This window comes from Balaenoptera physalus, assembly GCF_965194825.1.
Source record: "Balaenoptera physalus genome assembly, chromosome: 14".
Taxonomy (NCBI): domain Eukaryota; kingdom Metazoa; phylum Chordata; class Mammalia; order Artiodactyla; family Balaenopteridae; genus Balaenoptera; species Balaenoptera physalus.
The window spans coordinates 86,721,499-86,749,155 of record NC_138893.1 but is presented as its reverse complement, the minus strand read 5'-3'; the positions used below and the strand labels follow the sequence as shown (position 1 = coordinate 86,749,155).

General features: G+C 54.3%; 1 protein-coding gene across 8 annotated transcripts in view; it reads left to right on the top strand.

Annotated features, from left to right (window-relative positions):
* The window catches only part of COL13A1 (collagen type XIII alpha 1 chain), an 80,256-nt gene that overhangs the window by 33,450 nt on the left and 19,149 nt on the right, over positions 1-27,657 (top strand). For 7 of the 8 annotated variants that reach the window (XM_082424488.1, XM_082424487.1, XM_082424491.1 and 4 more), the window contains 16 exons: positions 8,088-8,132; positions 9,031-9,063; positions 9,671-9,697; positions 12,196-12,249; positions 13,247-13,333; positions 14,832-14,885; positions 16,042-16,086; positions 16,464-16,532; positions 17,865-17,888; positions 19,378-19,440; positions 20,503-20,547; positions 20,893-21,045; positions 21,813-21,911; positions 23,247-23,291; positions 25,718-25,759; positions 26,774-26,800. In XM_082424488.1, coding sequence (XP_082280614.1) covers positions 8,088-8,132; positions 9,031-9,063; positions 9,671-9,697; positions 12,196-12,249; positions 13,247-13,333; positions 14,832-14,885; positions 16,042-16,086; positions 16,464-16,532; positions 17,865-17,888; positions 19,378-19,440; positions 20,503-20,547; positions 20,893-21,045; positions 21,813-21,911; positions 23,247-23,291; positions 25,718-25,759; positions 26,774-26,800 — 912 coding nt within the window. The remainder of the gene's footprint in view (positions 1-8,087; positions 8,133-9,030; positions 9,064-9,670; positions 9,698-12,195; positions 12,250-13,246; positions 13,334-14,831; positions 14,886-16,041; positions 16,087-16,463; positions 16,533-17,864; positions 17,889-19,377; positions 19,441-20,502; positions 20,548-20,892; positions 21,046-21,812; positions 21,912-23,246; positions 23,292-25,717; positions 25,760-26,773; positions 26,801-27,657) is intronic. The other variant, XM_082424489.1, reaches the window with a different exon arrangement.

The following is a 27,657-nucleotide window of genomic DNA, read 5'->3' as shown; positions in this document are numbered from 1 at the left end:
GAAGGCTCGAGCATGGAAGGGTGCATGACTAAGGGTAGAGCAGTACAGATGGCTACCTTGAGAACGAGGGAGCTCCCCGTCACCCGAGGTATTCAAGGAGAGGCTGGATAACTATGGGTCTGGGATGTGTTAAGAGAAGCTTCTGTATCAGATGGGAGACTGGACTAAAATCCCTTCCAGCTCAGGGAAGCTACAGCTTCCTAAGAACAGAGTTGGCTCCGCACCCGCTAGAGAGGAGCAGCCCGCCACCCCACCCTGGCTTGATGATCAGGCCCCTCCAGTCCAGGCCTTTCTTCATCCGCATCCAGGGCTTGTCAGAAGCATCAGTGCTCTTAGGGCTCTCGAACTGAGAAGGCCCTTCTCCTTCATGCTCAACTCATGCTCCCCACTCTTTCTTTCTCTGCTGGACCACCCCCTGCCCTTCCACAACGGCCTCTTCTCCTGGAATCCGGAGGGGCTGTGAGGCTGCTAGCCTCTCTGGGTTTCTGGAAGGCTCCTGCTGCCTCCTCTTCTCCCAGCCTGTCCTTGAGACTTTTCAGTAGGCGCTCCTGGAGCCACTGGGTGGTCTCAGCGCCCTTGTCTCTATGCTGGCCCTCACTCTGCTGGGACCCTTGTCCTGTCATCCCCGAAGCCACAGACTCCTAGTCCAACAGAGGCCAAAGGGCGTGCACTGGAGACCGATGGCCAGCAGCAAAGAGTCTGCCCCCAAGGACTTGGGGGTCATTCCTCAAGGTCAAGCAATACTCAGGAGGCTATGAGTGCCCGTCCCACTGCCCCAGCCCCAGTGATTACCATGCCCAGGCAGCAGTTTGCTTCCTGTCAGAATTCTGAGATGAAGAGTCTGGTGCCCAAGGACAAGGGCAGCAATACTTCACATCTCTGATTTAGCCAAAGTCCATTCACTCCCTCTCTGACTCATCCTCACCATGGCCCAGTAGTTTGAGCGCATTATCCCCACTGTCTAGATGAGAAGCTCAGAGAGGTTAATACTTTGCCCAAGGTTGCACAGCTGGTGAACAGTCATGCTGGAATTGGAAGCTAGGTCTCATGAGTCCGAACCCGGAAGCCAGTCGTCTCGCTCCGGTGCAGAAGTGAATGTCTGCTCAGCGGGTCTCACCCCAGGCTAAGCCATCTGTGCACAGACCACCCTCCCCTGTGGTTTCTCTGGGATGTGGAGGGTTAGCCCCCAGGCTCTTTCCTGGGGCGTCCATCAGATCTCTTTTTCTCTCTCCTCCTCCCTCTCTGCTCTCTGCCTGGAATGAGGCCTGGGGAGGAGGTACCAACACGAAGGGCAGCTTGGTCATGGATGCTGAGAAAATGAGTTTGCTCCCACCCACCACTCCATACTGGTGGGTGGGTACACCAAGCTGGGACAGAGGCCCCAAGACGCCCCTTGTGTTCAGGGCATGAGGGGACCCGCAGGGTAACTGATGGACCCTCCACATCTGCTTCCATTGCTCTGTCGCGGCAACTTGACACACACACGGGGCCCTTCTTTCAGTAAGGGGTGGAATTTAATTCTCAGCAAAGACGTTTCTCATCCTGTGAGGTTTGCTGATGATTAGTTCCATCCACCACCACCACCACCACCCTGGCAGCTGGTCCCAGCCTGGCATCCTCTCAAAGGCCAGCCAGGCCAGCAGGGCAGCATCTCCACCAGCTCCTTGAGATCACAGCCCAGGGTCGCCCGCGGGCCCTGTGCTGCCCCAGCCCCGCGGCCTGGACACTGTGAGTATTGTTGTGTGCCCATGTGGTACCTATTTGATCCAAATTTATGACGCCAATCTACTTTAAATATGTTGCAAGACGCAAAGTGTGTTTAAAACATTACAACCTTGGCTCTCTTTCAAGAGGATCTACGAGTATTGTCAGACTGTGTGTGGATCACAAAACCTGGTGAGAGCTTATATCTAAGCACATCAGAGCTGGTCCGCCCGTCTTGGCAGTGGGGGGTGAGTTTGACGCATGTGGTGGTCTGGGTGTTAAGCCTTGGGGGTTGCATGAAGGACCAGAGCTCTCCTGCAGGCTGCAGGCTGTGCGTCTTCAGACCAGAGGAGGCAGGTTGCGAGAGCCCCGTGCTCACTCAGCCTGTAACTGCAGGTGCTCCCCCTGGAGGCTGCGGGGCTCCCCAGAAACAGGGAGTCCCGGGGAGGAGATCCGATGGGCCCTATGGTCGGCTGGCTAGGGCACTGGAGCAAGGGTGTGAGGAGCAGAAGCACGCCCACCCCACCCACCTCCTCACCCCTCCTCAATCCTTCTGCAGAAGGGCAGGATCATTCTGACCTGCTAGTCAGAGCAAGGCGTCACGTGGGTGGACACGCTTCTGTCGAATGATAACTAGTATTATTATATCTACCTTACTGGGCCTCTTCGTGCCAAGCTGTACGGGGCACTTGGCTTGCCTCATCTCATTGGATCCTTATAACCACCCTGTGAGGGAGGTTTTATTCTTAACCCCAATTTACAGATGAGCAAACCAAGGTTCACAGAGGTGAATCCCCAAAGGGCCACAACTACAAAGCAGTGAGGCCAGATCTGTCTGGCCCCAAAGCCTTGTTCTAAATGACTTTACTACCTGGGTCTTATGAACCTGGGGGGACCCATGATTTCCAAACACCTCCCCTCCCAGACCCCCACTTCCTCTACTAGAAGGAAAGAAAGAGGGAGTTGGGCTGTTTTCCTTCTTGTGAGAAGGTTGTGGCTGGATTCAGGCCCTCCTCCGAGCCTCCCAGGCTCTCTATGAGCAGGACCTGGAGCATCTAAGGCAGAGAACTTGGGGTACTTGGTGTGTTTTAGTCAAAGAACCGAGGAAGGGGAGTGCTTTGCCCATTGGCACTGATTCCACCCGAATGCTTCCCCAGGGAGCTGGCATGGTCCCAGGACCTCCAGTAAAGCCAGGAGAAGGCAGCTGTCTCAGCCCTGCACCCCAGTGGAGAAACCTCCTGAAACCTCCCTGCACCTCCTGGCTCCCAGAGGACCTGGGCAGCCCCAGGCTCCCTGCCACACTCACGTGCAGCAGAGCACTCCATGCAGATGGAAACCGTAGACGCAGGAGCCTTCTGGAGCGGGGACAGCGCTTGCTTTCAAAGCCATGAGTTCCCAGCGGGGGCACCCAGACCATTTCAATTAAAGCTGATCAGGGAGCTGAGACACGGGGCCCCAGATCTGAGGCCTCGTGGGGGCTGATGCGACTCCCGCTCCGCCAGACTCCAGCCCCCAGCCTGTGCTCTCTGGGCCCTGTTTCTCCTGCACTCCAAAGTCCCCAGATTAATTAGAGCTGACTTTTCTTTTTGGAACTAACTACAAAACCAACTGATCTCAAATCGAGATTACAAGGCGGCCGCCCTTCCAAAGCCCTGGCCTTCGATGGGGTGCCTGACCCCGGTAATTCCCCAGATCACTTCCTGCCGGCCCTAATTACCAGAGACCTGGCGTTTCCGCGGTCCCAGGCCTCTCCAGTCTGGAGCTGGCTAGGGCAGAGAAGAGGGAGCCGAGCTGCCTTTCTCCCGGAAGGGAGTCCTGGGAACTCTTTAGGGGAGAGAAAGACATTAGCCCTCCTCGCCCATCTTTTCCAACCCAGGAAAGGGCCCTGGTCCAGACTTAAGGCCTGAGTCACCTGCTGGCCTCCCCCCAGCCCTCCACTCCCCACACTTCTCCCCTGCAGAGAACAAAGAGTCCGTGCGGAGCTGCTCGGGCCCAGGGCCCTCCTCACCCGCAGCTGGGCCGCAGCGGGAGCCTCACGTTAGGGAGGTCTGCGCGTCTCCCCCTGCTTCTCTGGCCTGACCTTTGCTCAGCTGGGGAGCTGACCTGGAAGCCCCCCACCTCTTTCGAGACTATGTCTTCTTGCCAAGTCCCTGCCCCGCTTGTTCAACAAACGGTAAATCACCAATTAAGAGAGCAGAGCACGACCGGTTTGTGCTCCCAGGAGCTCGCTTCCATCCTGTCATCTGGGTAAAGGATGGGTCCTCCCACCTGGAAGCGGGACCAGAATAGAGAACCTATTGATGCTGGTGCGAACTCTGTGCAGGGGCAGCTGGAGTCAGTGGCGTCGTAAAAGTGGGGGCTTGGATGGCCTTCAAGGTCATTCAGGGCAGCCACCTGTGCTCACCCCAGCACTTTCTTGGCCACAAAGACTGGAGTCCACCCCTTCCAGGCCAGCCAGCCAGCGTCCTTGGTTCTTGGCACCAAGGTTAAAGAGCCAGTCTCCCAGGTGGTAGGCAGGGCAGGGCTGGCCTGGGGGTCGCAGGCCGGGTTCCACAGCAGCAACCACTGCCCATGCTCCGTGCATCTGGGGCAAGACCCTTTGTAATGCTTGCAGCGCCCACTTTCCCAGCTGCTGGATGGCCCGGATCCGGTGGCCGAGCTCCCTGCTGGGAGGACAGGAGGTACAGGAGATAAATTGGGGCCCTCGCGTTTTGGCAGACTATAAGCGCTCCCTCCCCAACTAAGACGTTAGTGAGTTAGTGGATCTAAATTTAGGACAATTCCAAACTTAAACCGTTTAAACAAAATAACTTTTACAAAGTGAAACGGGAAAGAAGGAGCCTCTAGATGTGCTCTCGCGAAGCCATGCCACGAGGAAAAGCTCTGTGCACATGCTGTGTCAATGTCCTCCCTTTAGCAATGGCCCCGGAAATGCTCCCCATCCCCAGTCCCACCACCCCTGCAAACGAAGGCCCTGCCCTCAGCCACCCTGGAGTCCTTGATCATGACTCTCAGCCCGCTCTCACCTCTCCCACCGTCCAGAATCAACGTTTTCTGGTGCAGAATGAGCCCAGCCGCCGGTTCAGAGGTCAGGCTGGGGCAAGCCCCTGGAGACAAGCCCTGGAGAAGGAGACTGATGAGAGTGGAATGAGCCCGCAGGGTGGGGTCAGCCAGGGCCACCCCTGCTTCCTGCCCAGCAGAGGGGTGGGAAGTGAGGGAGGCCCCAAGATGGGGATCAAGGGAGCCTAGGTCACCTAGAGAATTAAGAGACTTGACCCAGAGGGGAGGGAAGGGGCAAAGGTCAGCCACCCTAACGAGGAGGCTTGCCTCCTTCGAGGCTCCAAGGGGCCCAGATTTCCCCGGAGTGTGCGGTTGTATCTTTATATACAAACCAACACGGGCTGAAGACAGCCCCGATTAGCCCGGAAACCCTCACTCTCAGGGTTCTGCTCTGCACAGCTCACGGGGAGATTGGAGAGCGAGCGTGGGTGGACCCCAGCCTCCTCCCCTGCTGAGGCATCCCAGGCTGTCCTCCGGAGCAGGAGGAGACCCACTGAGCCCCCCGTAGAGCCGCAGTTTTACCCAGAGCTAACGTTCCCTCCCCCACGGAGCCTTGTTCTGGAACTGCCAACACACCCAGTGTCAGCTCCTCAGCTTTGGCCTCTCAGGAGCAGGGGTGGGTAGGAAGTGTCTAGTCCAATCCCACTTTGCAGACCCAGAGAAAGTGACTTATGCAGGGTCACACAGACAGCCTTTCCTGACTCCCCGCCCAGCTCCCTCTTTGGAGGTGGGAAGGTGAGGGCAGATGTATTGGGGGAAAGCTGAGGGAAAGATGGGAAGAGGAAGAATGGGGCAAACAGGAGGTCCTTGAATAGTCAGGGACGCCCAAGCTGACCTCCCACCTGTACGCCCCCACCCCAGGGAACTCTGCCTGGTGTCCTAGGGGCTGAGTCAACCCAGTTGGTTTGTTTGGAATGTGAGCAGGGGTCCTCCAAAGGAAAGAGTGATGGGGCCCTCGGCTGGCGCTCTACAGCCACTGTTGCCAGACTTCTGATGAAGTCCTGTGGCGCCCTCTGCTGGCTGTAGAGCAGAACTGTGCTCACAGGCCGGCCCTGGCTCAGCTCTTTTCCCTGGTGCCTGTGGTTAAAGACACAGCCCTGGTCTGGGCACTGACTTTTCACCCCTATGGGGCACAGACCTGAGGGCCATCCAGAAGAGAGGGCTTTGTCCTGTTTTTGGCCTGCAGAGGGTGTTTAACGGAAGCGACGGAACACCAGTCCATCTGATGCTTGGGGTTGGCCGAGAGAAATGGGTACCTGCACTTGGCAGACAAAAGACCTGTGTCCAAATCCCTGCTCTGTGTGACATTGGCAATCATACCTGGCCTTCCAGAGGCACAGTTTGCTCACCTGTGAAACAGGAATAACATCCACTCCCTCATTGATTAGAGGGAATTCTTAAAGATTGAATAGAAGAAGGATGTAAAGGCTTAACTCAGTGCTAGACACATAACAGACACAGTAAATGGCTGTGCCTTTCTCCACTCTTTCCCACAAGAGGGATTTACCAGAATTTAGTGCCTGGGGCAGACCTGGGGCACAAGCTTGTCTGCTGTGGTCACTTCTGAGTCCAGCTCCACCACCCCTGCCTGTGGCTCAGGGGTCCTGGTGGGTTCGGGTGAGGGAGGGCTCCTGCATTTGGAGCTAAAGTTCCTGGGCCTTTTGCAGTATTCAGAGACTTGGCCCAAAGAGGATGGAAGTGAAGCCATCCCCAGCAGACATGATTTGTGTATGCAGGTTACATACACACAGTGGTTCCCACTGCACTGAGGAACCAGCACTGGGCTATGGGGCAGAGCAAAAAGCTTCAAGGGGAGATGGCATTTGACCAGCACCCCAAGGATGAATAGGGTTTTGAGCAGAGGAAATAGCAGAAAGGCGGAGAATTCTGAAAATGGGTGATGTTTTCAGAGAAACAGTGTAGGTGTCAGGATGTGAGGCGATGAGGCCGGGAAGGAGCAGGGGTGGAATGCCATGCTCAGGAGCCTGGCCCCTTTTCCACAGTCAACGCCGGGCGGTGACAGTTTCAAAGTACAGGAGTGTTACTGTCCAGTCTGTGTGGTGGACGCTTTTCTGGATGCCAGCGTGGAGGCCCAGTCATGGAGGGGAAAGGTTGGAAGTAGCTCCAGCCTCTGCAAGGAGAAGGGTGGGCCAGGGCTTCCTGTAAGATGTCAGGGAAGGGATGAGGTCAGCTGAAAAGATGGAGGCCAGGTGGGGCCATGTTCCCCCTCTGCCTGTGGGATATGCAGCGTGGCCTCCAGGCCACAGGGTCTGAGCTGCTACCACACATGCTGCACAGCATCCTGAGCCCTGGCTGGGGCTTACACTGGGACTTCTTTTGGGGTTCCACTCGTGCAGACAAAGGCCTCCTTCCTCCCCTGCACCCCTCCCTCTCTGACACAACAGGTAAGTCTTGGCTCACCTACTCTCGGCCCCCAGTTGTTGCTGGCTGTCACCTCCAGCCTCATCTCCTCCTGGTGTGTCCTTCCAAGGAGGGCAGGACACTCCCTGTTCTTCCTGAGCTCACTCCTCCCCTTAGATTTGGCATTTTCGGCAGGAAGTAAAGAGGTTGCACAAAAAGACAGGACACTGCCGAGATGGTAGAGCAAAGCCCAAGCGTGATATCCTGGAGAAGCAGCCCCGTGACTGGTGCCTCTGGCCAGGCAGGGCCAGGAATGCAGAGAAGTGTGTGGGCTCGGGGGCTCCGGGCCGCGCCCTGCCTCCATCCACAGTCCCCCACCGCCCAAAGTGCAGGCGGACCCTCCCCGACCTGGGGCCAAAGCCCTCATGTCCTCAGGAAGATTTAGACCCAAGGAACCTGGAAGGAAAAGGACCCCAGGGAAGAGGAGAGGCCGGAGCCCCGTCTGGCTCAGCCAGCAGTACCACCCATGCAAACGTGCAGAGTGAAAATGGGCAGGAGGCAGCAGGCCAGGGAGGGAGGGAAGGTATGCAGTAGGCAAGTGGCCAAGTGGGCGGCTCAGGCCCACGGCCCTAGCCCAGGCCCCCGTCAGGCAGGAAACCTTGTGCAAGTCCGCTTTCCCCCTCCCTGGACGCAGGCTCCTGGTGGGCCTCTCTCTGGAGCTCTTTCCTGCTCTGTGGTCGGTGACTTGGGACCTTGTGCAGGTCCACCTTGCTGAGGAGAGTGGCCCACCGTGGCTGCCGGCAATGGTGGGGACCTCAAAGCTCCTCATGGGCTGGGCGGTCATCCCAAGCTTCCACAGCAACCACTCTCACTGACATCCTTGCAGGCCACGCTTCCAGGGCCAAGACCTTGGGCCCTGAGTCTGGTCCTCTTCTCACTGTTTCTCTTGTTTCTTCCTTCAGGGAGAACGGGGCATGCCAGGGATGCCGGGCAAACACGGAGCAAAGGTACGCCACCCCCAGGCAGCTCCCGCAGCCCCAGCCCTCGCTGCCAGCCCCTCCTCCTTCCCACATCCTGTCTTGCTGTAAAGACAGGAGCCGCGGTGCACGTTTCTTCCCGCCCTCTCCCCTTTGCTGCCTCGCCTGTCTTCCAGGCAGAGGTGCTCCCCTTTGGCCCATGCGCCGTCACTCAGCAGTGCCCTCCCGACATGGCCAGGCCTCCTTGTGCGCATCTGTGGGTCATAAAAGTCCTCTCAGGTACCGCCAGCTCTGGCTGCAGTTCTGAGACCCATGTGGGAAAATCACCGTCACTTGGAATTTACTAAGTGGTGTGCTTGGCAGCCTATTTACCTCAAGGTTGGTGGTCTTGGGCTGATAAGGAAATGGGGTTCACTCCCAGACGCTCCCCAGTCCATCAGGGCTTAGGGCCAGAGAGCTCCCTTGAGGAGAGTCCCACGGGCACCCTCAGGGTCCATGAGCTTGGTGAACTCAGCCATCTACTGTTGTCCCCTTCCCTGTGGCTCTCCCTTTCTCCCCTTTCTCCTCCATCCCCTCCTCCTCCTTTCCTATCCCAAGAAGCCCTCCCCGCATTCCACCCAGGGATGCCCGTGTCTAGCCCAGCCATGGGCTGCCTGATACAGTGCCCTGTGAGTCCCCCAGGAGGGTCTAGGGGCTGAGCGGGTGGGTGGGAAGCCCAGGGACCTCAGCTGAGCTGTGCAGAGCCTCTTCCTCGGGCCCACTCCCTCTGTGCCAAGCTCAGCAACCCCCTTCCCTGTGGGCCTGGGGGCAGGCAGAAGCCTCCACATCTCGCATCTCTCCAAGAAGAGGCTGGGAGAGGAGGCTGGCCACCTCCTCTGTGCTTCCCGCTGTGTGAGAAAATCCCCATGCCTTTCCTTCTCTCTGCCAGGGGGCTCCTGGAATCGCTGTGGCCGGGATGAAGGTCAGTGGACCTTGTAACTTAACACCTGAGGGGCAGGATGGGAGGGATGGAGAGAGGAGAGAGTTGGGCTTCAGGGGCTCATTGGGTGGCCACTGGACCAAGGAGGGAGCAGACAGGATTCAGAACCACTTCTCTTAAAGCAACATTTATGCCAGATGCACAGATTGAACAACAGATGTTTAACTAAGCCTTGCAAGTAAGTGGCAAAGGTTTACCAGCCTCAACTAAAGGTCTTGCCAGCCTGCCAATGTGAAAGGAACCTAGCACTTTCCTTCACACTCCAAAATTCAGCAGATGGGCGGGGACACCCCGGAAGCACAAATGCTCGATGTGGATCTCCCAGCAGGTCACTTACAGGGACACCGTGTCCGAAGCAAATGCCCCTTCCTTCCTCTCCCTCCACCTGGGCTGCCTCACACCTGCCACCCCTCTCACCTGGGGGAAGAATAAGGGACAGTCCAGGAGGGGCCTGAGTCCTAGGCAGAGGAAAGCCCTGGGCTGGCCAGACGCTTCCCCTACCCTCAGATACCTTCACTCCTCTGCTCCTGCATTCACTCACTCTCGCTCTCTCATTTCTTTGCCTGAGTCTTGTTTTTTTCCCACACAGGGTGAGCCTGGGATCCCAGGAGCCAAGGTACTGATACAGAGACAACGTTCTGGGCTGCACCGAGCATCAGGCATAGGGTGGAGGTGGGAGGGGCTGCTGTTGTTTTGCTCCTGGTCCCCCCCGAAGGCTAGCCTGGGGCTGGGGACCTGACTGAGCAGAGGAGAGCCTGCCAGGAGGGGCTTGCTCCTCAGGAATGCTCTGCAGATGCCTCCCCCTTCCCTGGATCCTGGCCTGGGCAGCGGTCTGGTTTGCATTCACACCAGCTCCAGTGGTGACTGTTGCCCCCTGCACCCACAGGGCTCTGTCTCTCTCATCCAGGACAATAAGAGATGTAACATGAGAAAAAGTTTCTATGGTCAAATACATTTGAGAAATGCAGGGTTAAAACTATTACGCAGGTGTCTTTACTGCAGGCCTTCTCAGAGCCTTTACTATGCTAAATATAAATTGGGAAACTTTAAAAAAAAAAAATGCAGGGTCTTGTGCAGCATTTTCAAACCTTCTGACCAGGGCATTCTTTTTTTAAGAGGAGCGTCTTACGAGGCAAGTATTCTGGAAACACTGGTCTATGATTACTGCCCCTCGTATCCCTCACCACACATACCCCATCCTCTTATCAGTGACTTTCTCTTCTTACCCCAAAGGGAGACCCAGGAGCAACAGGGAAGCCGGGGCCCCCAGGTTTGCCGGGAAAGATGGGGCAGAGGGTAGGATCCTGTGTCCTTGAGTGTGTGCTCCCTTCATCCTGGCCTCTGCTGGTCCCCCACTGCCTGCCCCACCCCTATGGCTGGCGTGCTGCTTGCAGTGTACGGTGGGTGCATGTGTCTCCAGGAAAAAGGGAGTGCCTCGATGGCCTGGCAAAGCTTCAGAAAATTCACACTCAAGAGCACAGCCTTTCTCCTTGAAAGCCATTGGGTACCCAGGAGGAAAGCCTAGAAGGAAGGGAAGCTTTCCCTCCCCCCACCCCCATCCCCCAGGACCTCTGTAGGGCAGGACCGCACCCTTTCCCTTAGACCTGGCCTGTTTCAGGGGGTGCCCCAGCTAAAGGCAAAGGCACAGCCCAGGCACAACAGGGCCAGCTGGGGCCTCAGGATTCACATCCCTCTGGTCACCTGGACCCTTATCTGCCCCTCCTCTCCTCCCTTAGCCTGCCTCAGGCCATTTTGTCATTCAGCTTCTACCCAAGGGCAGGTGGCAAGGGGAAGACAGCTAAAGACTTGGTGTGGCGTCTTTTGTGGCTCCAGCTGAAAAGTTCATTGAGACACGTGAGCACATTACAACCCCAGGGTCCTCAATTTATATTATTACCCATGAGAACCACTAGCCTTCAGGCTATGGAGAGTGGGGCTTCTCATGCTGACCAGGCAGGGGCCTTCTTGATACTGGACACTCTGAATCAAAGTGAAGTCTTTGTGGCATAGAAGGCGGACCTGGGTGCTGGACCTGGCTCTGTCACTGCTGCAGTGAGGGGTCGTCCACAGTCTCGGAGCCCCTTCATTTCTGCAATGAGAGCAGGGCTCTGGGACTTGTGCCATAAGGGAGAAAAAGTGTTCTTCAGGAAGAAGCTAGTTAGGGAGGGGTACTCGTTTACTAGGGCTGCCCTAACACAGGACCACAAACTGTGTGGCTTCTACAACAGAAATTTATTGTCCCACAGTTCTGAGGACAGAAGTCTGAGATCAAGGTGTCGACAGGGTTAGTTCCTTCTGCGGGGTGTGAAGAAAAATCTGTTCCGTGCTTCTCTTTTAGTTTCTGGTAGTTTGCTGGCATTCTTGATGTACCTTGGCTTGTAGAAGCATCACCCCAATCTCTGCCTTCATCTTCACATGGTGTTCTCCTGATATGCATGTCTGTGTCCAAATTCCCCCTTTTTAAGGACACCAATCATATTGGATCAGGGGCCCACCTCATAACTTAGCTAATTACATCTCCAATGGCCCAATTTCCAAATAAGGTCACATTCTGAGATACTTGGAGTTAGGACTTCAACATATGAATTTTCATGGGACACAATTCAACCCATAATAGGAGGCAAACTTCTCAAAATATTCCTCCAAAGGAGAAGTTCTGGTTCGACGGTTTTTGTCCTCCCTAGAGGTAGGGGGGAGGTAGCCGGAAAGCTCTCCCTAGAGACCAGGGGTATCTAATTGCTAGACATTACAAACATAAAAAAGAGCCAAGCGGTTTAAAAAAGCCTTTCCCAAATACTGGCATTCTGAACTGCTCGCCTGTCCCCAGGAGACCCCCAAAAGTGACTAAACGCTCCTGGCCCCTCTCCCTGCGTAAGTGCTGAGGGCCCCGCCCACACAGGACTGGGAGGATAACGATACCAGTGTGAAGTGTCCCGAGGAAGGAGTCAGGTCCCTGATGGGGTCCAGCAGGAAGCGGAGCCCTTCCGAGAAGAGCCCATGCAGGGGCAGGGAGACGAGAGAGGAAGGCCAAGGCCCGACGCTGGAGGGCTGGTGCCTTCGACGACATCCTGGAGAAACAATTCCTAACCCAAACTGTCTGCATTTCCTCCGCAGGGTGAGAAGGGGGCTTCGGGCCCCCCTGGGCTGCTCGGCCTCCTAGGGCAGAAGGTGGGTAGCAACCAGCTGTGAATGGTGGGTTCTGTGTAAAGGCCCCAGTGTCCATCCCCACCCACATTCCTAGCCCTGCACATTCACACGGGCCCCAGCACCGGAGGTGTCCCTCCCAGATTGGCGGAAAGCAGCTGGAACACAGCCAGATTGTGCTTCGTGGGACAGAGGCATGGGGCTCCACATGGGAGGCCCTGATTGGCAAAAAAAAAAAAATGCCCAAATTCAAAGAATTTAGTAGCTATGACCTGGTCTGATTTCTTTGCACCAGCTCTGAAAGTGTGTTCCACCGTATGTGAGCTCCGTAAGATATTCCACTTAAAAAAAAAGACTTGGGTCAAATGAGTTTGGGGAAAGCTATATAAAACAGGTCCCTCAGAACTCTACTCAGTACTCTGTAATGGCCTATATGGGAAAAGAATCTAAAAAAGATTAGACATATGTACACGTATAACTGATTGACTTTGCTGTGTACCTGAAACTTACACAACATTGTAAATCAACGACACTCTAGTAAAAATTTAAATAAATAAAGCAGGCTCCTCAGAGAGTCATGAGCACCTTGGCCTAAGAGGCTCCTAGCACCCTGCAGTGAAAGAACCTGCGAAGCTTCATTTCACTTTGCCTTTCCAACATTGTTTGGCCACCAGACCCCTTTTTTTGAATATTCCCAACCTGCGGAAGGAGTGTTCCGGGGAACACACTTTGAGAAACACTGCTCTAGATCCTGGTCCTGATGGGTGTCTTGTTCTAGCTCTATACCCGTTCTCCGTCAGTAACCAGCTCCATTCTCTCCTCAAATCCCACAGCCAGGTTTCTGAAGGCCTCTGGTCCCCAGCCATCCTGGAGGCCACAGTCCCTTAATGTCCCCCAACATTCAGCATAGACTGAGAGGCAGTCTGCTGCCTTCAGTCCTTCGAACTGTGAGGGGAGAAAAGACAGGGATCAACCACCTTCCTCCAGAGCTAGTGATGGTAACTCTACCTTCCACCCCCAGGGAGAAAAAGGTGATGCCGGCAACTCCATTGGAGGGGGCAGAGGGGAGCCTGGGCCCCCAGGGCTCCCTGGGCTCCCAGGGCCAAAGGTGAGTCTTTCCCTGGGATCAGTGCTCAAGGCAGATGTTTGCCTGTGGCCTTTATCCTTAGTCCATTTTGGGGACTCCGTGTCCTGGGCTCCTTGCCTTCTCTCCTGCTCTGTGTGGTTTTTCCAGTGGATTCTAGAAAGGTCATTTGGACCAAGCTTCTGCTTCCAAGCATCTCTAGGGCAGATGGATGGTCTCATTGATTCAAATGGCTGTGATGTAACTGAGTCAAGGACCAATGGCTGCAAGGTCTTAGGACAACCAGAAAGGCCCCTAGCTTAGGCTCTAAATCAGTTGCAGGTCAGGGATCAGCTGGGCCCACCTGGTGTGGCGCACTGCGGGGAGGTAAGGTTGCAGCAGTGGGACAGCTGCAAATGGGGCCGCCCACACTTTCCTTGCAGAGGGTGGAAGCTGCAGTGGTAAGACTTGAGTTCTGCCAAGCGGATGCCTCCTGCATTGCTCGGTTTATTTTAGCAGCACAGGGAAATAAGGGGGTCTCTTGCTTAGCTTATAAGGAAAGGATTAATTACTCTGCATGATTTGAGGCAATACCCTCATTCATTCCACCGATGTTTATCAGGGACCTGCTATGGGCTGTGAAGCTGCCGAGAACCTGCCCTCGGCTTGCCCACCATCTAGCAGGAGAAGCAAACCCACAATTCGCAGGAATATAGTGTAGGGAGCCACAGGGAACCCCACAGACAAGCAAGATGAAGTGGCAGGAAGGGTCTCGGGCGCAGCGCCACATTCCCAAGTGACTGTGGTGAGAATAGAGCTTCCCTGGCACGAGCACCCAGCCTCCAGGGCATGCCCGGTGCTGAGCCTGTCTCGCTGACCCTGAAGGGCATGGATACCAGGCACGTCTTGGGTCTTGATTTGTGGTTGGAGAAATCTGGTCACTCTTGTCCCTGTATCCTAGGACAAAAGGAAGGGAAAGCTAGAAGACTGTCCCCAGACTCATGTCCTCTTTCCAGGACCAGGCAAAATCTTGAATAAATGAAGTATTTGGAGTGGGCCGCCTCCTACCTCTCCTTGCTCCTCCTGTCCTAGGCCTCCTGGGCACCCCATCCCCACGTGCCCAGGCCCCTCCCGCTCCCCTCTGTCCCCCAGGCAGGACCTGATGAGGTGTGTAAGAGTTCCAGGCTCCAAAATGACCTGCCTCCTGCCCCTGGAGGCTGATGGCAGTCCACAGTTAGGGGCCTCGACAGAACTGGGCACGCGTGTGTTAACCGAGACCTGAGGAGGGCCTGGCAGCACAGAGCCCAGAGGAGGAAGGGAGTAGTCAGGGAGGGCTGCTAGGAGGAGGTGAGACCTGGGTGGGGCCCAAGGGTGGGAAGGAGTCAGACAGGTGGAATGGGGTGAGTTAGTAGAAGCCAGCAGGGAAAGAGACAGAGACCCAGAGACACTTACTAGAACATCAATAGCAATACCATCTTTTGCCCCTGAAGCAGCAGTCCCAGCCGCCCCGTGTGCCCTCACCCATCTCTCTCCTCTTGCCCAGGGGGAAGCTGGAGCTGATGGTCAGGCGGGCACCCCAGGACAGCAAGGAGACAAGGTACAGGAGCCCCCAGATCTAAGAGCTGCAGGATGAGGGTCAGCTTGGGAGTTCAGAGAGAGAGACAGAGAGTCTTGGCCGTCCTGCTGCGGGGCCTCCAGGCACAGGGCTGACGGCCATGACTCGTGCCTACCATCTCTCCTGGTCGCCTCGGGCTTTGGAGAACTTCCACTGAGACGGTGGCCAGGCAAAGGCAGGCCCAGGGATGGGACACTGGGTCTGGGGAGAGACCCGGAGCCCCTGCTTCTGCTAGCTCCCACACCACTGGTAAAGACGGGGCCCCACTTCCCTCCAGCTACTCCCTGTGGATGGGTCAGCCTGGTGCTGCTGTGTCCTTCGCAGGTGCCCCGTGACTGAAAGGCTGTGGGCTTGGGGAGGTGCAGGGCAGGTTACCTGGAGGCGAGGCTCCATGAGCCGGCCAAAGGCAGGGTCGGCAGCAGTTGAGTTATATTAAAGGGTTTGTTTTCCCTTTATTTTTACTTTCTGTCTTGATTTTCTAAAATGTGTTCAGTGTTCACATTATCCCAGAACAATTGGAACTATGGTTTGCCTTTCACAATTTACACCACGTTTCATTTATTCCCCACAGTTCTGGCCTGTTTCCAACAGGAACAAATCCCCCCATCCCGACCTGCTCCAGGAGGCTGGGTGTTCTAATGCCTCGCCCTGGACCCATGTTTCCTCCCACAGTTTGGGTCTTTCACCAGCAGACAGGAACCGCCTGGGCTGTCCACAGCAATTGTCAACCACCCAGGCAATTGACAAAAACTTTCTGAGCCCTTGCTCCTTGAGCAGGATAGAAATAAAGAGGGGCAGAGGGTCTGGTCCCTGCTCCCGAGGAGGTGGCTGACTTAGGGGAGGCGAGGGAGGTGGCCAGACAGACATGGGTGGAATCACCAACAACTAACGTGGGACAGAAAGAAGATCTTCCAGCAAGAAGCTGGAGGGAGCTGGGAGGGAGAGGGGCTTGCTGGCCGGTGGAGGTGCTTCCCAAGGTGTGGAGCCAGCACGGGATGCACAGGGAGCCCTGCGCCTCTCAGCCTGAGCTGAGCCTCCTGGCCCCCTCTGAGTACCCTAACACACGGCCCATCTGGGGACACCAGATTCTCTGTACCCGACTTTGTGCCCATTTCACTCCAATTTTGTCGTGCAACAGGGGGAGCCTGGAGCAGCTGGAGAACAGGGACCTGCTGGCCCCAAGGTACGTGCATCTCTCACCCAGAGTCATAGCACCACATCTCACCTCCCTGGGGTCACAGGGTGAAGTGGCTTGTCCCCGGGGCCTTGCGGGGGTTGGGGGGAGCAGGGAAGGGCTTTCTGGCCCCAGATAGGAGGTCTGACATTGCAGCCACGATCGGACTCAGTCTCCCCCAGGTCTGTCTAGTCCAGGGTTCTTACACGGAGTCTTCTCTTTGGTTCTGGAGCCCCTGGGCATCCTCTGAGAGTGTTTGGAGCCCCCAGTAGCCGCCCCAGCTGCTCTGCATCCCCTGTGCAGCCAGTGATGGTAGAGAGCAGAGGCTCTTGTCCTGAGGTCCCCGCTGGCCCAGGCCCTGGGTGCAGGTCTCCTTTGTCTTGTAGGGCTCCAAGGGCGAACCCGGGAAAGGAGAGATGGTGGACTACAACGGAAACATCAACGAGGCTCTCCAGGTGAGCGGGGCCTACGCAGAGACGGGAGACCTGGAGGTGCTCATGGGCCTCCGGGCTGTGTGATGAGAGAGCTGAGCATCCCAACACCCTGACTCATGTCCCTGAGGCCAGGCCGCTGGGCAGAGCTTCCGGGGATTCATCCCCTTGCCTTCTCCCTTTCGGCCTCCCCCATGCAGCCCCCATGCACACGGCCCCCTCATTTGAAATCCAGATGGCCTGGCTTTGGGTCTGGGCCCAGCTGGCCAGGTACCCTGGCTCTGGGTCACCGAGAGCCGTAACTGGGGATTCCTGGCGCCTGCGGGGTGCTGGCCCACTTGGGGTTCTAGGACTCCATTTCTCCAGCACACACCCTCCTCCTTCACATGGTAGAATCTGTCTTCCTGGAACACATCTACATTTGTGTCAATGTAATCATATTTCAGGTTCATAAGGTACCCTCGTTTAAAAGCGGGGCTTCTCAACCTGGGCGCCACTGACATTTGGGGCTGGGTAACGTTGGTTGTGGGGAAGCCTGTTCCGTGTGCCGGAGGATGTTCAACAGCGTGCCTGGTCTCTACCCACTAGATGCCCATAGATGCCTCCCCACTCCCAGCTATGACAACCAAAATATGCCTCTGCACATTGCCAAATGTCTCCAGGGGGACAAAATCACCCCAGATTGAGAACCGCTCCTTTAAAGGAATCTTTGCACCTATGTGAATCCATTTACAAGCTGTACCGTTATTTTTTTTAATGCCAAGAGTTGTCCCTCTAATTTATTTTTCCAGTGGTGCCATGTTTAGTTCTATTGTGTCTGTCTGTTTAAAGGGAGGTACAATCAGAGCCTTAAACCTGGGTTCTAGGAGAAGAGGGAAGATCAAGGAAGGGTCCCAGTGAATGATTAGAAAGAATGGGAGGAACTTCCCTGACAGTCCGGTGGTTCAGACTCCGCCCTTCCACTGCAGGGGGCATGCATTCGATCCCTGGTCAGGGACCTAAGATCCCCCATGCTGCGAGGCCGAAAAAAACCCGAAACAAACAGAAGGAACAGGAGATGCTGCTTCCCTCCCGCTCTTGTAAAGAGACAATTTGCCGTCCATGTCAGGGCACGTAGGAATCTGTTGTAGGATAGCGTCCGGTGCTCGCGGTTGCTCCCTGCCCAGTGACTACAAGCCTCGGGGAGGGGAGAGGTGAGGGTGGGGCGGGGCTGGAAGGCACAGGCCCCCCGAGAGGGTCTACCTCTACTGTGCTCCTTCGAGGGGCCCAGCGCCCACGTTTCCAGGACTGGGCCGAGGGGACCCTCCATGTGGCTCTTATTTGCCCTTCAACTGATCGCATGGTGTTGGTTTTTAGGAGATCCGGACCCTGGCCTTGATGGTGAGTCCTCCTTCCTGATTTCCCCGGGCTCTGGGCTGAGGGCTGGTGGAGGGCAGCCTGGAAGCTAGGACTGGAGGTCTCGCCTCCAGAAGGTTAGGGTTGACCCTGCAGTGCTGGGGCAGGGGCTGACCTGAGCCTGAGCAGGGTCATGGCTGTCGTCTGGAGTAGCTCTTCACCGACCCGGTGGTGCACTCCTGTCACAGGACAAATACTGGTTCTCGTTGCAGCTGTGTCAAGGAAATAGCGGTATAGAGGAGGATGTTTTCATGTTCTCCTTTTACCCAATCTTTTGCTAATAAAGTGCATAATCCTAAAAAAACTCAGTAGCGACCCTCTACCTTTCCCTCTTTCCTAGAAATCAATTTCATTCTCTGCATCTGGAAAACCTGTGAATTCCAAGCCTGGAGTTTGCACGTGTGCCTACCAGTGACAGGCTTTCAGTAAATATTTGTAGCTAAAATGATTACCACCAGGTTTAACTTCCAAGGCAGAGAAGAGAGGGGAGATCACAACGTTCTCAAACTAACTCACATTTTATGTCATTTAATATTTTTAGTGGCCATGTGCCACAGAACACACTTAGCCAGAATTAAGCACCAGTCGTGCAGTGCCCCAATCCCAGAAACTGGTATTAACCACATGATTCTGGAATCAGCGAGCTTCATTTGGAAACATTAAAATAGATTATTTGAAATAGCTCTCTGAAGCAAAATTTTCCGAAACATTTTTTTTAATTTTAAAAATCAACCTTGAATTAATCATTTACATACAATAAAATGTACCCATTTTAGGTGTAGAATTGGCTGAGTTTTGACAAATATATATACCCATGTACCCACCACCCCAATCACTTCAGAAAGTTCCTTCATGCACCTCAGGAGTCAATCCCACACTTATGCCCAACCCCGAGCCACCACTCATCTGCTTTCTCTCACCATAGCTTAATTTGTCTTTAGTTCTAGAGTTTCTTATGAATGGAATCACACAGTATGTAGATGTCTGCATCTGGCTTCTTTTGCTCCGCATAATGTGTCAGGGTTTCTTCCTTCTATGGCATGGCCTGTGCAGTGCTCGGTTCTTTTTTCACTGCTGCGTAGTATTCCATTGTATGAATATGCCAGATGTTCAGCTGTTAATGGACATTTGGGTTGCTTCCTGGAGACATTTTTAAGTCACTGTCAGGGAAGGTCAGATTTATCTTCTTGGAGCCCAAGGAGCCCCCAGGGTGTAGGTGGACAGGGAGGGAGAGGCTGATAAGCGTGGCCCTAGGGTCTCCGCCCCCCACTTTAATCCAGACACACTCAGTGCTTATCTGCCTTACACTGTGGGGTCTCCATATTTCCTTTGCAAAAAAAAGTGTTCCTGCCCCTGATGAAATGTTTGGAAATGACCAATCTCTATAAACCAGCCTCCACATACACTTCTCTGGAGACAGGCCACCCCTCCTCAGTTGGAAAGTTTTCCCATGTGTCTTTCTTTCCTTTCCTAGGGTCCCCCTGGTCTTCCTGGGCAGATTGGCCCACCCGGAGCTCCAGGGATCCCAGGCCAGAAGGTAACACTGTCTTGACAAGGGGGGCACAGACCCTGCAGAAGCCCTGCGTGTGTCTCTGAACGCGGGACCCCGCGGCTGCCCCTCATCTGTGTCCTTCTCATGTTCCCAGAGCCACCACCTCACTCCAGCCTTCAATTCTCCCCAAAGCTCCAAGGCACCGCCTGCCCACCGACTTCACCGCCGCTTCACTGCCCCCATCCTCAGCTCTGCCTTTCTTCCCTTGCTGTCTGTCTCAGGCTCCTGTAATTCACAGACCCCTCTGATGTGGTGGGGCCGGGTCTAGACGAGCCCCCGCCCCAGCCAGAGCCACAGCAGGGACCCAACCCGCCATCAGGGCACATGGCGCTTGAGCCCCTCCCCAATCTCACCCCTCCCTCGATTCCTGCCTTCGCTCCCTTTTATCCTCTGCTCCCCACCCCTGTGATTTTTCCCAGAAGGCCAACACATTTGCCCCTCTGTCCTCTGCTCATGAGGTCCTCTGCCCTGAAGTCCCTTCGCATTTTCCCTACCTTTCAAAGTCTTCGTATTCCAAGCCCAACTTGAAGGCCACCTCCTCCCTGAAGCCTTCCCTGATCTATCAGGAGGAATTCACTGCTCTTTCCTCTCAGCTTGCCTTGGTGATGCAGCTGGTTGTTTACCTGGCCTCAAAGCAGAGGCCGCACCTCCTTTATCTCCCTCCCTGACTTAAAGAAGGGACTCGGGTTGATGTGAAGTGAAGGGAGGTCCCCGTGTGGGGGCCAGGAGTGGAAGGCTGAGTTTGGGGGGAGGGAGAACAGGGAGGCAAGCACCCCTCCTGGGGAGCGCCTGCGCCGTCAGAGGTGCAAGGTTGCGGCTAGAACGTGGACTGTGGAGCCAGAACGCCCGGACTGGGATCCAGTCTTCACGAACTCCAGGCCTTGCGCTCACAACTCTGCACTGGGGTCCTCAACTCCAAAACAGAGTCGGTGAAAGTACATACCTTCTGTGTGAGTGCTGAGCATACCTGACATAGGAAGTGCTGTATAAATAACAGTTATTGTTCTTCTCTGGCCTGAGAGTGACCTTTAGTTGTTCTGGCTACAGGGGGAGATTGGGCTGCCCGGCCCTCCCGGACACGATGGGGAAAAGGTAAGGACACTCCCAGACAAACCTCTGAAGATAATCTTTGCCCTGGGGGGTGAGGGTACAGAAGGCTCTGGAAGGGAGCCTTGTGGGGAAGGGAGAGGGGAGGGGAGACCCGCCTCTGGAAGCCCAGCCGAGCCCCAGGAGGAGCCAGGCCAACCCACGCTGGGATGGGCTGCGGCCCCTCAGATTCCCACCGGGAGCTGGACAGGCTCTCTGGCTGGTCCAATCAAGCGCCAAAGAGCCGAGTCCTTTGTACCCTCAGCACCCCCCACCCGGCCATTCTTTCTTGTTCTTGCCCCTCGTTTCTCCATCAGTGCATCTAATACGTGTTGTTGATCTTTTCTCCAGGGACCGCGAGGCAAACCGGGAGATGTGGGCCCTCCTGGTCCCCAAGGCCCCCCAGGAAAGACTGGGCCTGCAGGACTGAAGGGAGAAGATGGCCTTCCGGGGAACCCAGGAGAGAAGGGGGAGAAAGGGGAGATGGGGCAGCCAGGCCCACCGGTGAGTGCCGGGGCCCACCCAGCATGATGTGGCTGTGCGCTGTGCCAGCTGCAGCTGGAAACCGGAGCCGGGAGCTGGGGACAGGGCGCTCACCCGTTTTCCCCTCAAGCTTTATAAAGCCCAGTTTCCCACCTCAAGAGACCTGGGTCTTGTTCTGTCATCTCCTATCTGTGTCCGCGGGAAAGTCACTGAGCCTGGCAGAGCCTCGGTTTTCTCATCTCTAAAATGGGGATGATTGGAAATTCGCTGGTGGCCTAGTGGTTAGGATTCCAGGCTTTCACTGCCGTGGCCCAGGTTCAATCCCTGGTTAGGGAGCTGAGATCCCACAAGCCGCGTGGTCAAGGGAGGGGGAAAAAAAAAAGAGATTTCTTAGCTACAACACCAAATGCATAATTCATTAAGGAAAAAAATTGATAAATTTGACTTAACAAAAAAGAATAAAATGAAAATGGGGATGATAATGCCTTCCCTGGATACCTCACTGAGTTGTTGGGAGTGTAAAACTGCCTCTTGGGACAGCATACCTATACCCAGGAGAGTATAGGGACAGCCCTAGACCTAGGAGAGGTACAAACAAGGGACCTTAGCCCAGGCCAGCTAGGCCTCTGGCTTGACTTGGGAGGCTTCTCTGGGCTTCATGGTTTCCAGGCAGCACCCTAGACACCTGCCCTTGGAGGAAGGCGGCCCCACGTGCATGCCACGGCAGGTCCCAGACCTCAGTGTGATGACCTTGCCCTTGACTAACAGCGATCTTTTTCGATCTCTAGGGTCTAGACGGCCCAACTGGGGAGAAAGGAGAACCAGGTGACCAAGGGAGAGCTGGAGTGACCGGATTGCCTGGCCCAATCGGGCTCCCAGGATTCACGGTAAGGCGAGGGGGCCGAGCATCAGGGTGGTCAGCAGGCCTCTGCTATTGAGGGCAAGCAAGCGGGGCGCCCTCACTGAGGTCACCTGCCTGGCGGGTGCCTGGTGCTGCGATGAAGCTGCACTGGCCGCCAGCCTGCCTGCCCAGCCTGGGGATGGGAGGGTCCTCTGGATGAGCAGCTACTCCCTGAGGGGCAGTTGGGTGTCAACAGGGGTTCCAGCTCCCTCCGCTCACAGCGTGGTGGCCTCCATCTCCAGGGGCCAACATAGTTCCAAGGTGCTAGAATCTTGGACTCGGAATTCTCCTCTTAGAAGTAGAAAGAACCTCAAAGGTCCACCAATCCCACCTCTGACCCAGTGCAGGATCCCTCGAAGGCCACTGACTGTGGCTGCCCCACTCAGCTGGGACAGGCAGGCAGCTGGTAGCCTCCTGACATGTCCCCTCCAAGCTGGAGGGAATGCTTCCGATGTGGTGTGAGGTACCCTCATCAACCGCCCTCCACCCCCATGGCCCTGGCTCCGCTTCTAGAGCCATATTCACTTTCTGTAGCTGCATAACAAGTCACCACAAATTCAGTGGCTTAAAACAACACACGTATTATGGCACAGCTTCCATGGGTCAGGGGTCCAGGCCCGTCACAGCTGGGGCCTCTGCCCAGTCAGGGTGCCATCCAGCTGCAGCCCCATCTAGATCTGGGGTCCTCTTCCAAGCTCGCTGCTACTGGCATAATTTTCAGTTCCTTCTATGGTAGCAACGACTCCCTCAGCTCCTAGAGGCCACCTACAGTTCCCGGCCACTCGGCCTTCCCCCTAGTAGGCAGATCATATTATAGCAGCTTGCTTTTTCAAGACCAAGGCCAGCAGGCATCTCTCAGTGCATCCTAGCAAGACAGGTGTGTGAGTGTGTGTGTGTGTGTGTGTGTGTAACATACTTGTAACACAGTCTTAACCTATCATTTGTATAACATGGATAATTTGTAACATAAGCTTGTAACATAATCACAAGAGCGACATCCCATCATCTTTGCCAATAGACCATATTCTACTGGTTAGAAACGAGTCCCAGGTCCATCCTAGGGCCTCTGCCCTGCAGGATCCATACAGAATATCAGCCTCTCCTCCCACGTGCTAGAACCTCAGATTCAGGAAGTCAGTGATCACAAGTCCCCTGCCCTGGCCTTCGTCCTTCAGTCCAGCTACCTCTGCAGCCTCCCAGGTGGTCCTTGCTGATATCTAGGCCTAGTCTAGTACTGGTCAGGTTTGTTACAGATTTGAGGGTGTCTGTCCCAGGATCCCCCGAGTGCTGGCATCCACGCCATGTTGTTTTGTGCCCACAGGGAGAGAAAGGAGAACCCGGGGAGAAGGGTGACCCAGGAGTGGAGGTAGGTTGTGCCTGCTCTGCTGCTTGTGTCACAGGGATTATTTGACAGGGACCTTGTCACACCACAGTCTCTCCAGTGTGCACATCACTTCCGTGCTCTAGAAAGAAACTCACAACTGCCTGGCACAGGAGGAGTGCAGGAAGCTGAACATTTCCTGAGCACCTCAGGGATCAGCAAGGACCCACAGGTCTGCTCCACAGTCTTCCCATTAATCAAGTCCCTCAGCAGTATTGACACAGCACCTGCCATGTTCCATTCCAGTGCTAGAGCCTGGAGACAGGAAAATAAGACCATCCCTGTGCAGCAAACAGTGCCCAGTCGTGGGCACTAGAATGGCAGCAGCTCGGGAAGTCGGGTGAGCACCCCAGAAGATGGGTCATTGGAGCAGGGTCTTGAAGACTCTGTAGGAGTTTGCCTAGAAGCTCCAGAGGTAGGGTTTCCAGAGAGAGGCATTATTTTTTTGAGAAGTGTGGTGGTTAAGGGAAAAGGGGAGAAGAGTGGAGTGAGAGGTAGTCAGGATGGAAGCCAGCTTCTCATAACATGGGAGGGAATCAGGCTCAGGGTAAGAGCCAGGAAAGCAACAGAGGTCGAGGATACGTGAGGGAGAGGCTATTTGGTGGAAGGGCCTGGGCCACCCAGACACCACCGCAGAGAGAGACCACCAAACCCTCGGTCACCCTTCAGTGTCACCAAACCCCATCTGCATTTAGTAACACAGAACTGATTGTATAACATATATGTTATTTATTTGGATAGGCTCCTAAAGAAATGCTCTGAAATTCAGGAAAAGCATAATATGCAAAAATGTTCCTTCCAGATGTATTTAAACTAAAAATTGGGAACAGCCTGCATTTCTAACAAGAAGGAAATGATAAATAACTTACCACAAAATACTAATGGTAATAATAGTCCCCATGCTGGAGAGCTTTCCTTATGCCAAGCCCTGCTCCAAGCCCTGGCTAGGTAGGAATTCATTTTTATTCCAGTCAATGAATAACACATCAACATTGAAACCAGGCTTGTGGGGAACATACAAAAAACGGAAAAATGGGTTTTGTGTTAAGTGAAAAAGAGAAGAGGACCAAATTTTATATATATATGATATCATCGTAAGTATAGCCATACATTCAAATACATTTTATACATCAAAAAAGAGTAGAAGGAAATCAAAATATTAGCATTACTCAGAGATATTTATTCTTTTTTCTTCTTTCAGTTCTCTTTAATTTACTAATATGTTAATGAATTTGTATTCCTTTACATTTTTTTATTTTTTAAATTATCATATAGTAAAATGATAATACGGTAAAATTGACTTTTTGACTGTTCTATGAATTTTAATACATGCATAGATTTATATAACCTCTACCCCAATCAAGATATATGAATTACTTGTTTATAATAAGAAAAAAAGCAGTAAACTTTTTTTTTTAAGAAGGTAGAGTTTCCAAAGATTGAGTTCCCTGAAAGGAGACTATAGTATTATGGAGTTAAGAAGTCCACATGTCCCAAGTGACAACAGGGATCCCCTGTCTGCCCAGTGCAGAGACTCCCTTTATAGTCACCTGGCAGAGGGTCCCCATGCTGGCCACCCTCCAGGGGATTCTGTCCCTGGGAAGGTGAGGTGCCCAAGGAGAGTCCAGAAGCCGAAGTGGGGGGGGCCAGCAGGCAGGTCTCCTTCCTGCCTCTTGGATGGCTGACTGTGGACAAATGGATGTCCATCTTCACCAGAGACAGAATCTACCCTGCACGGCATCCTCCGTAGAGAGGAAGACCGCCCTGGGTTCCTTCGTGTTCTCTGTCCAGTCCGAATCTCTTTGACTTTAACCTGCCCTCAAGAGAAACGGAGACCCACAGTCCCCATCCTGTCTGTTACAAACCTGGGGAGCTTGAGGAATATTCTTCAGAAGCATCTCAGTCTCCCCCCATTCCAGACAACCAGTCTCTCTTCCTTTAAACTAAAGGTCTCAAACCCAAATGCCAACCAGGACCAGGCATGCAACAAATGAATGCAAGAAGTCTGGGTTAAAAATAATAGGGAGTGGTGAGGACTGAGGTAAACCGAAGAACTCAAGCCCCACCCGGAAGGGAAAGCTCTCACTGAGCTCCAGGCAACTGTTGCCATGCAAGAACAAGAGCCTGAGGCGGCCAGATTTTCTGGTTTTTCAAAGATATCCAGAAGAATAGACATTTTGAGGGTATTTCATGGCAATGTTTGTTTGTTTGTTTGTTTTTTCAAAACACTGTGCAGGCTGATGAGTTGCTATGAGTTTCTGACCTGTTCTAAGCCTTTATTTGGGAGACTGTGTGCTGGTAGTTCTGTCCTTCGGCCTTGCAGTCCCTAGCCGGACCCCAGTCTATGGCAGAAGGCAGGACCCCTTAGAGTATAACAGGGAGTGGGCTAACTGTCTCCCTTTGGCTTCTAGGTTCCTGGGCCACCAGGGCCAGAGGGACCTCCCGGACCTCCGGTAAGTTTGGAGGGCTTGTCTGTGTTTCAGTCCACTGTGATTAGGTCCCCAACATCCCCTCCCCATGGCAATCACTGGGCTTAACCTCAACCTTAGATCACTATCACCTCCTGCTTCTACGGTGGGATTTTCACATCCACAAGCCCCTCCCTGCTCCTCTTCCCTCCCACCTTAAACAGGCATCATCTCTGTGACACCAAGGAGCCTGGGCATCGCCTGGTTTCCTGGAAACAGTTGACTGGCATGGCAGCCCCGAGGTCCGGTCCTAGGCTCTGGTCCCTCCTTGCAGGAGTAGGAGTCATTCTGTCACTCGGTTCTGCCCTTTGCCATCAGACATCTGCTCCTCTCCCTCTTTTATTCCTGCTAACCAGCCAGCAAGAAGACCAGGATTAAAATAGAAAGTGACCCATTTAAAACCAGCCCCACTGGATTGGCCTTTCCATAGTTACAGATGATAAGGCACCTTTAAAGGGACCCCTATGCATTGTGCCTCGAGGGTCCCCAAGCATCCTAAACCAACAGATGCTGGTCCTTGCCTCTGCCGGGTTCACAGTCCCCGTGGTGATGGGCCACCCATTGTCATTGGTACAAGTAGTAGTAGTAGTAGTAGTAGTAGTAGTAGTAGTAGTAGTAGTAGTAGTAGTAGTAGTAATGACAGTAGCCAAGGTATATTGAAACTTACTATGTGCCAGATGCTACTCTAAGCACTTTGCACATATTATTTAATTTTTGCTGTGTTCCCTCTGAATTTTGCCTTCATGAGACTCTGAATCTTCTCTCATGAGTCAGCTGTGAGGGCCACAGAGAGATTCTCAGTCCCTGGCTGAGGAAGCCTGGCTCAGACCCCACCCCAGGAAGTCCTAAGCTGGACCCCCCTTAGCATTCCCTTCTACCTCTCCTGGGCAGGGGCCCCAGGCCAGGCTCTGTACCCTAAGCCCTTGCTTTTCTGTGGTCCAACTTGTGGACAAGGAAGTCGACTTAACCAGAGGTTCTTTGTTTTGGTTCCAAATGCAGGGGCTCCAAGGCGTTCCTGGACCAAAGGTAAGAAGAGATCACGTGACAGGTGCTGGGTGAAGGGGGTGGGGGAAGGCGCTGTGTCGGTGAAGGCAGAAAAGAGAGAAAATGCTTCAGAGACAGGGGACCCAGCTGACCCCTTCCCTAAACGAAATCATGTGACACTTCAGCCAGTGGGGTACCATTAGGACAGAATAAAGTCCTGTGGTCCCGTTAACATCCATCATTGACACTGGGCAGGCTTTGGATTCAGAATTTTCCCATCCATCAATCAACCCTACAGAGTGACAGGTTAGATTCTTAGCCAATGATGAAATCCTTTTTCCATGTAACCTGCCCCCGACCCTTCACTCACCCTGAAGTATAGGTGGCAGACAGAGGGGGGCATAGCAAGGGACCCCTTCCCAGGGCCAAGCCCACTGGACTCTGGCCTGGGACTCTCCCAGCTCCCACCCCCAGCCTTTCAAATGGATAAGAGGGGCTGGAGGCTGCTGGCATGACAACAGCCCTTGTCTCCTACACTGGCGTTCTCCAGGGGACTATTAGGCAGTTTCCTCTCCTGGTTAGTGTGGGAGCCTCAGAGCTCCAGTGGTGGCATTTCAGGCATTCGCCATCCAGTATCTGCAGGGTCCCAGTTTTTTCTGCTATGCAAATGGTCATCTATGCCAAAGCCTGACCTGGAACTGACCTATGGGTTTGTCTCTACCCCTGCCATCCCTTTTCCCTTTGGGGACCTCAAAGTTACCACAGAGATACTCTGTAGTAACTGACTGTAACTGAGGCAGAGCCAGGCTAAGAATTCAGCAATTCTTGGAGTCCCCAGCCTGCCACCCCTGGGTCAGGCACCTCCACCTCCTCCCTCCTCTATCTACCATCCCTCCCAA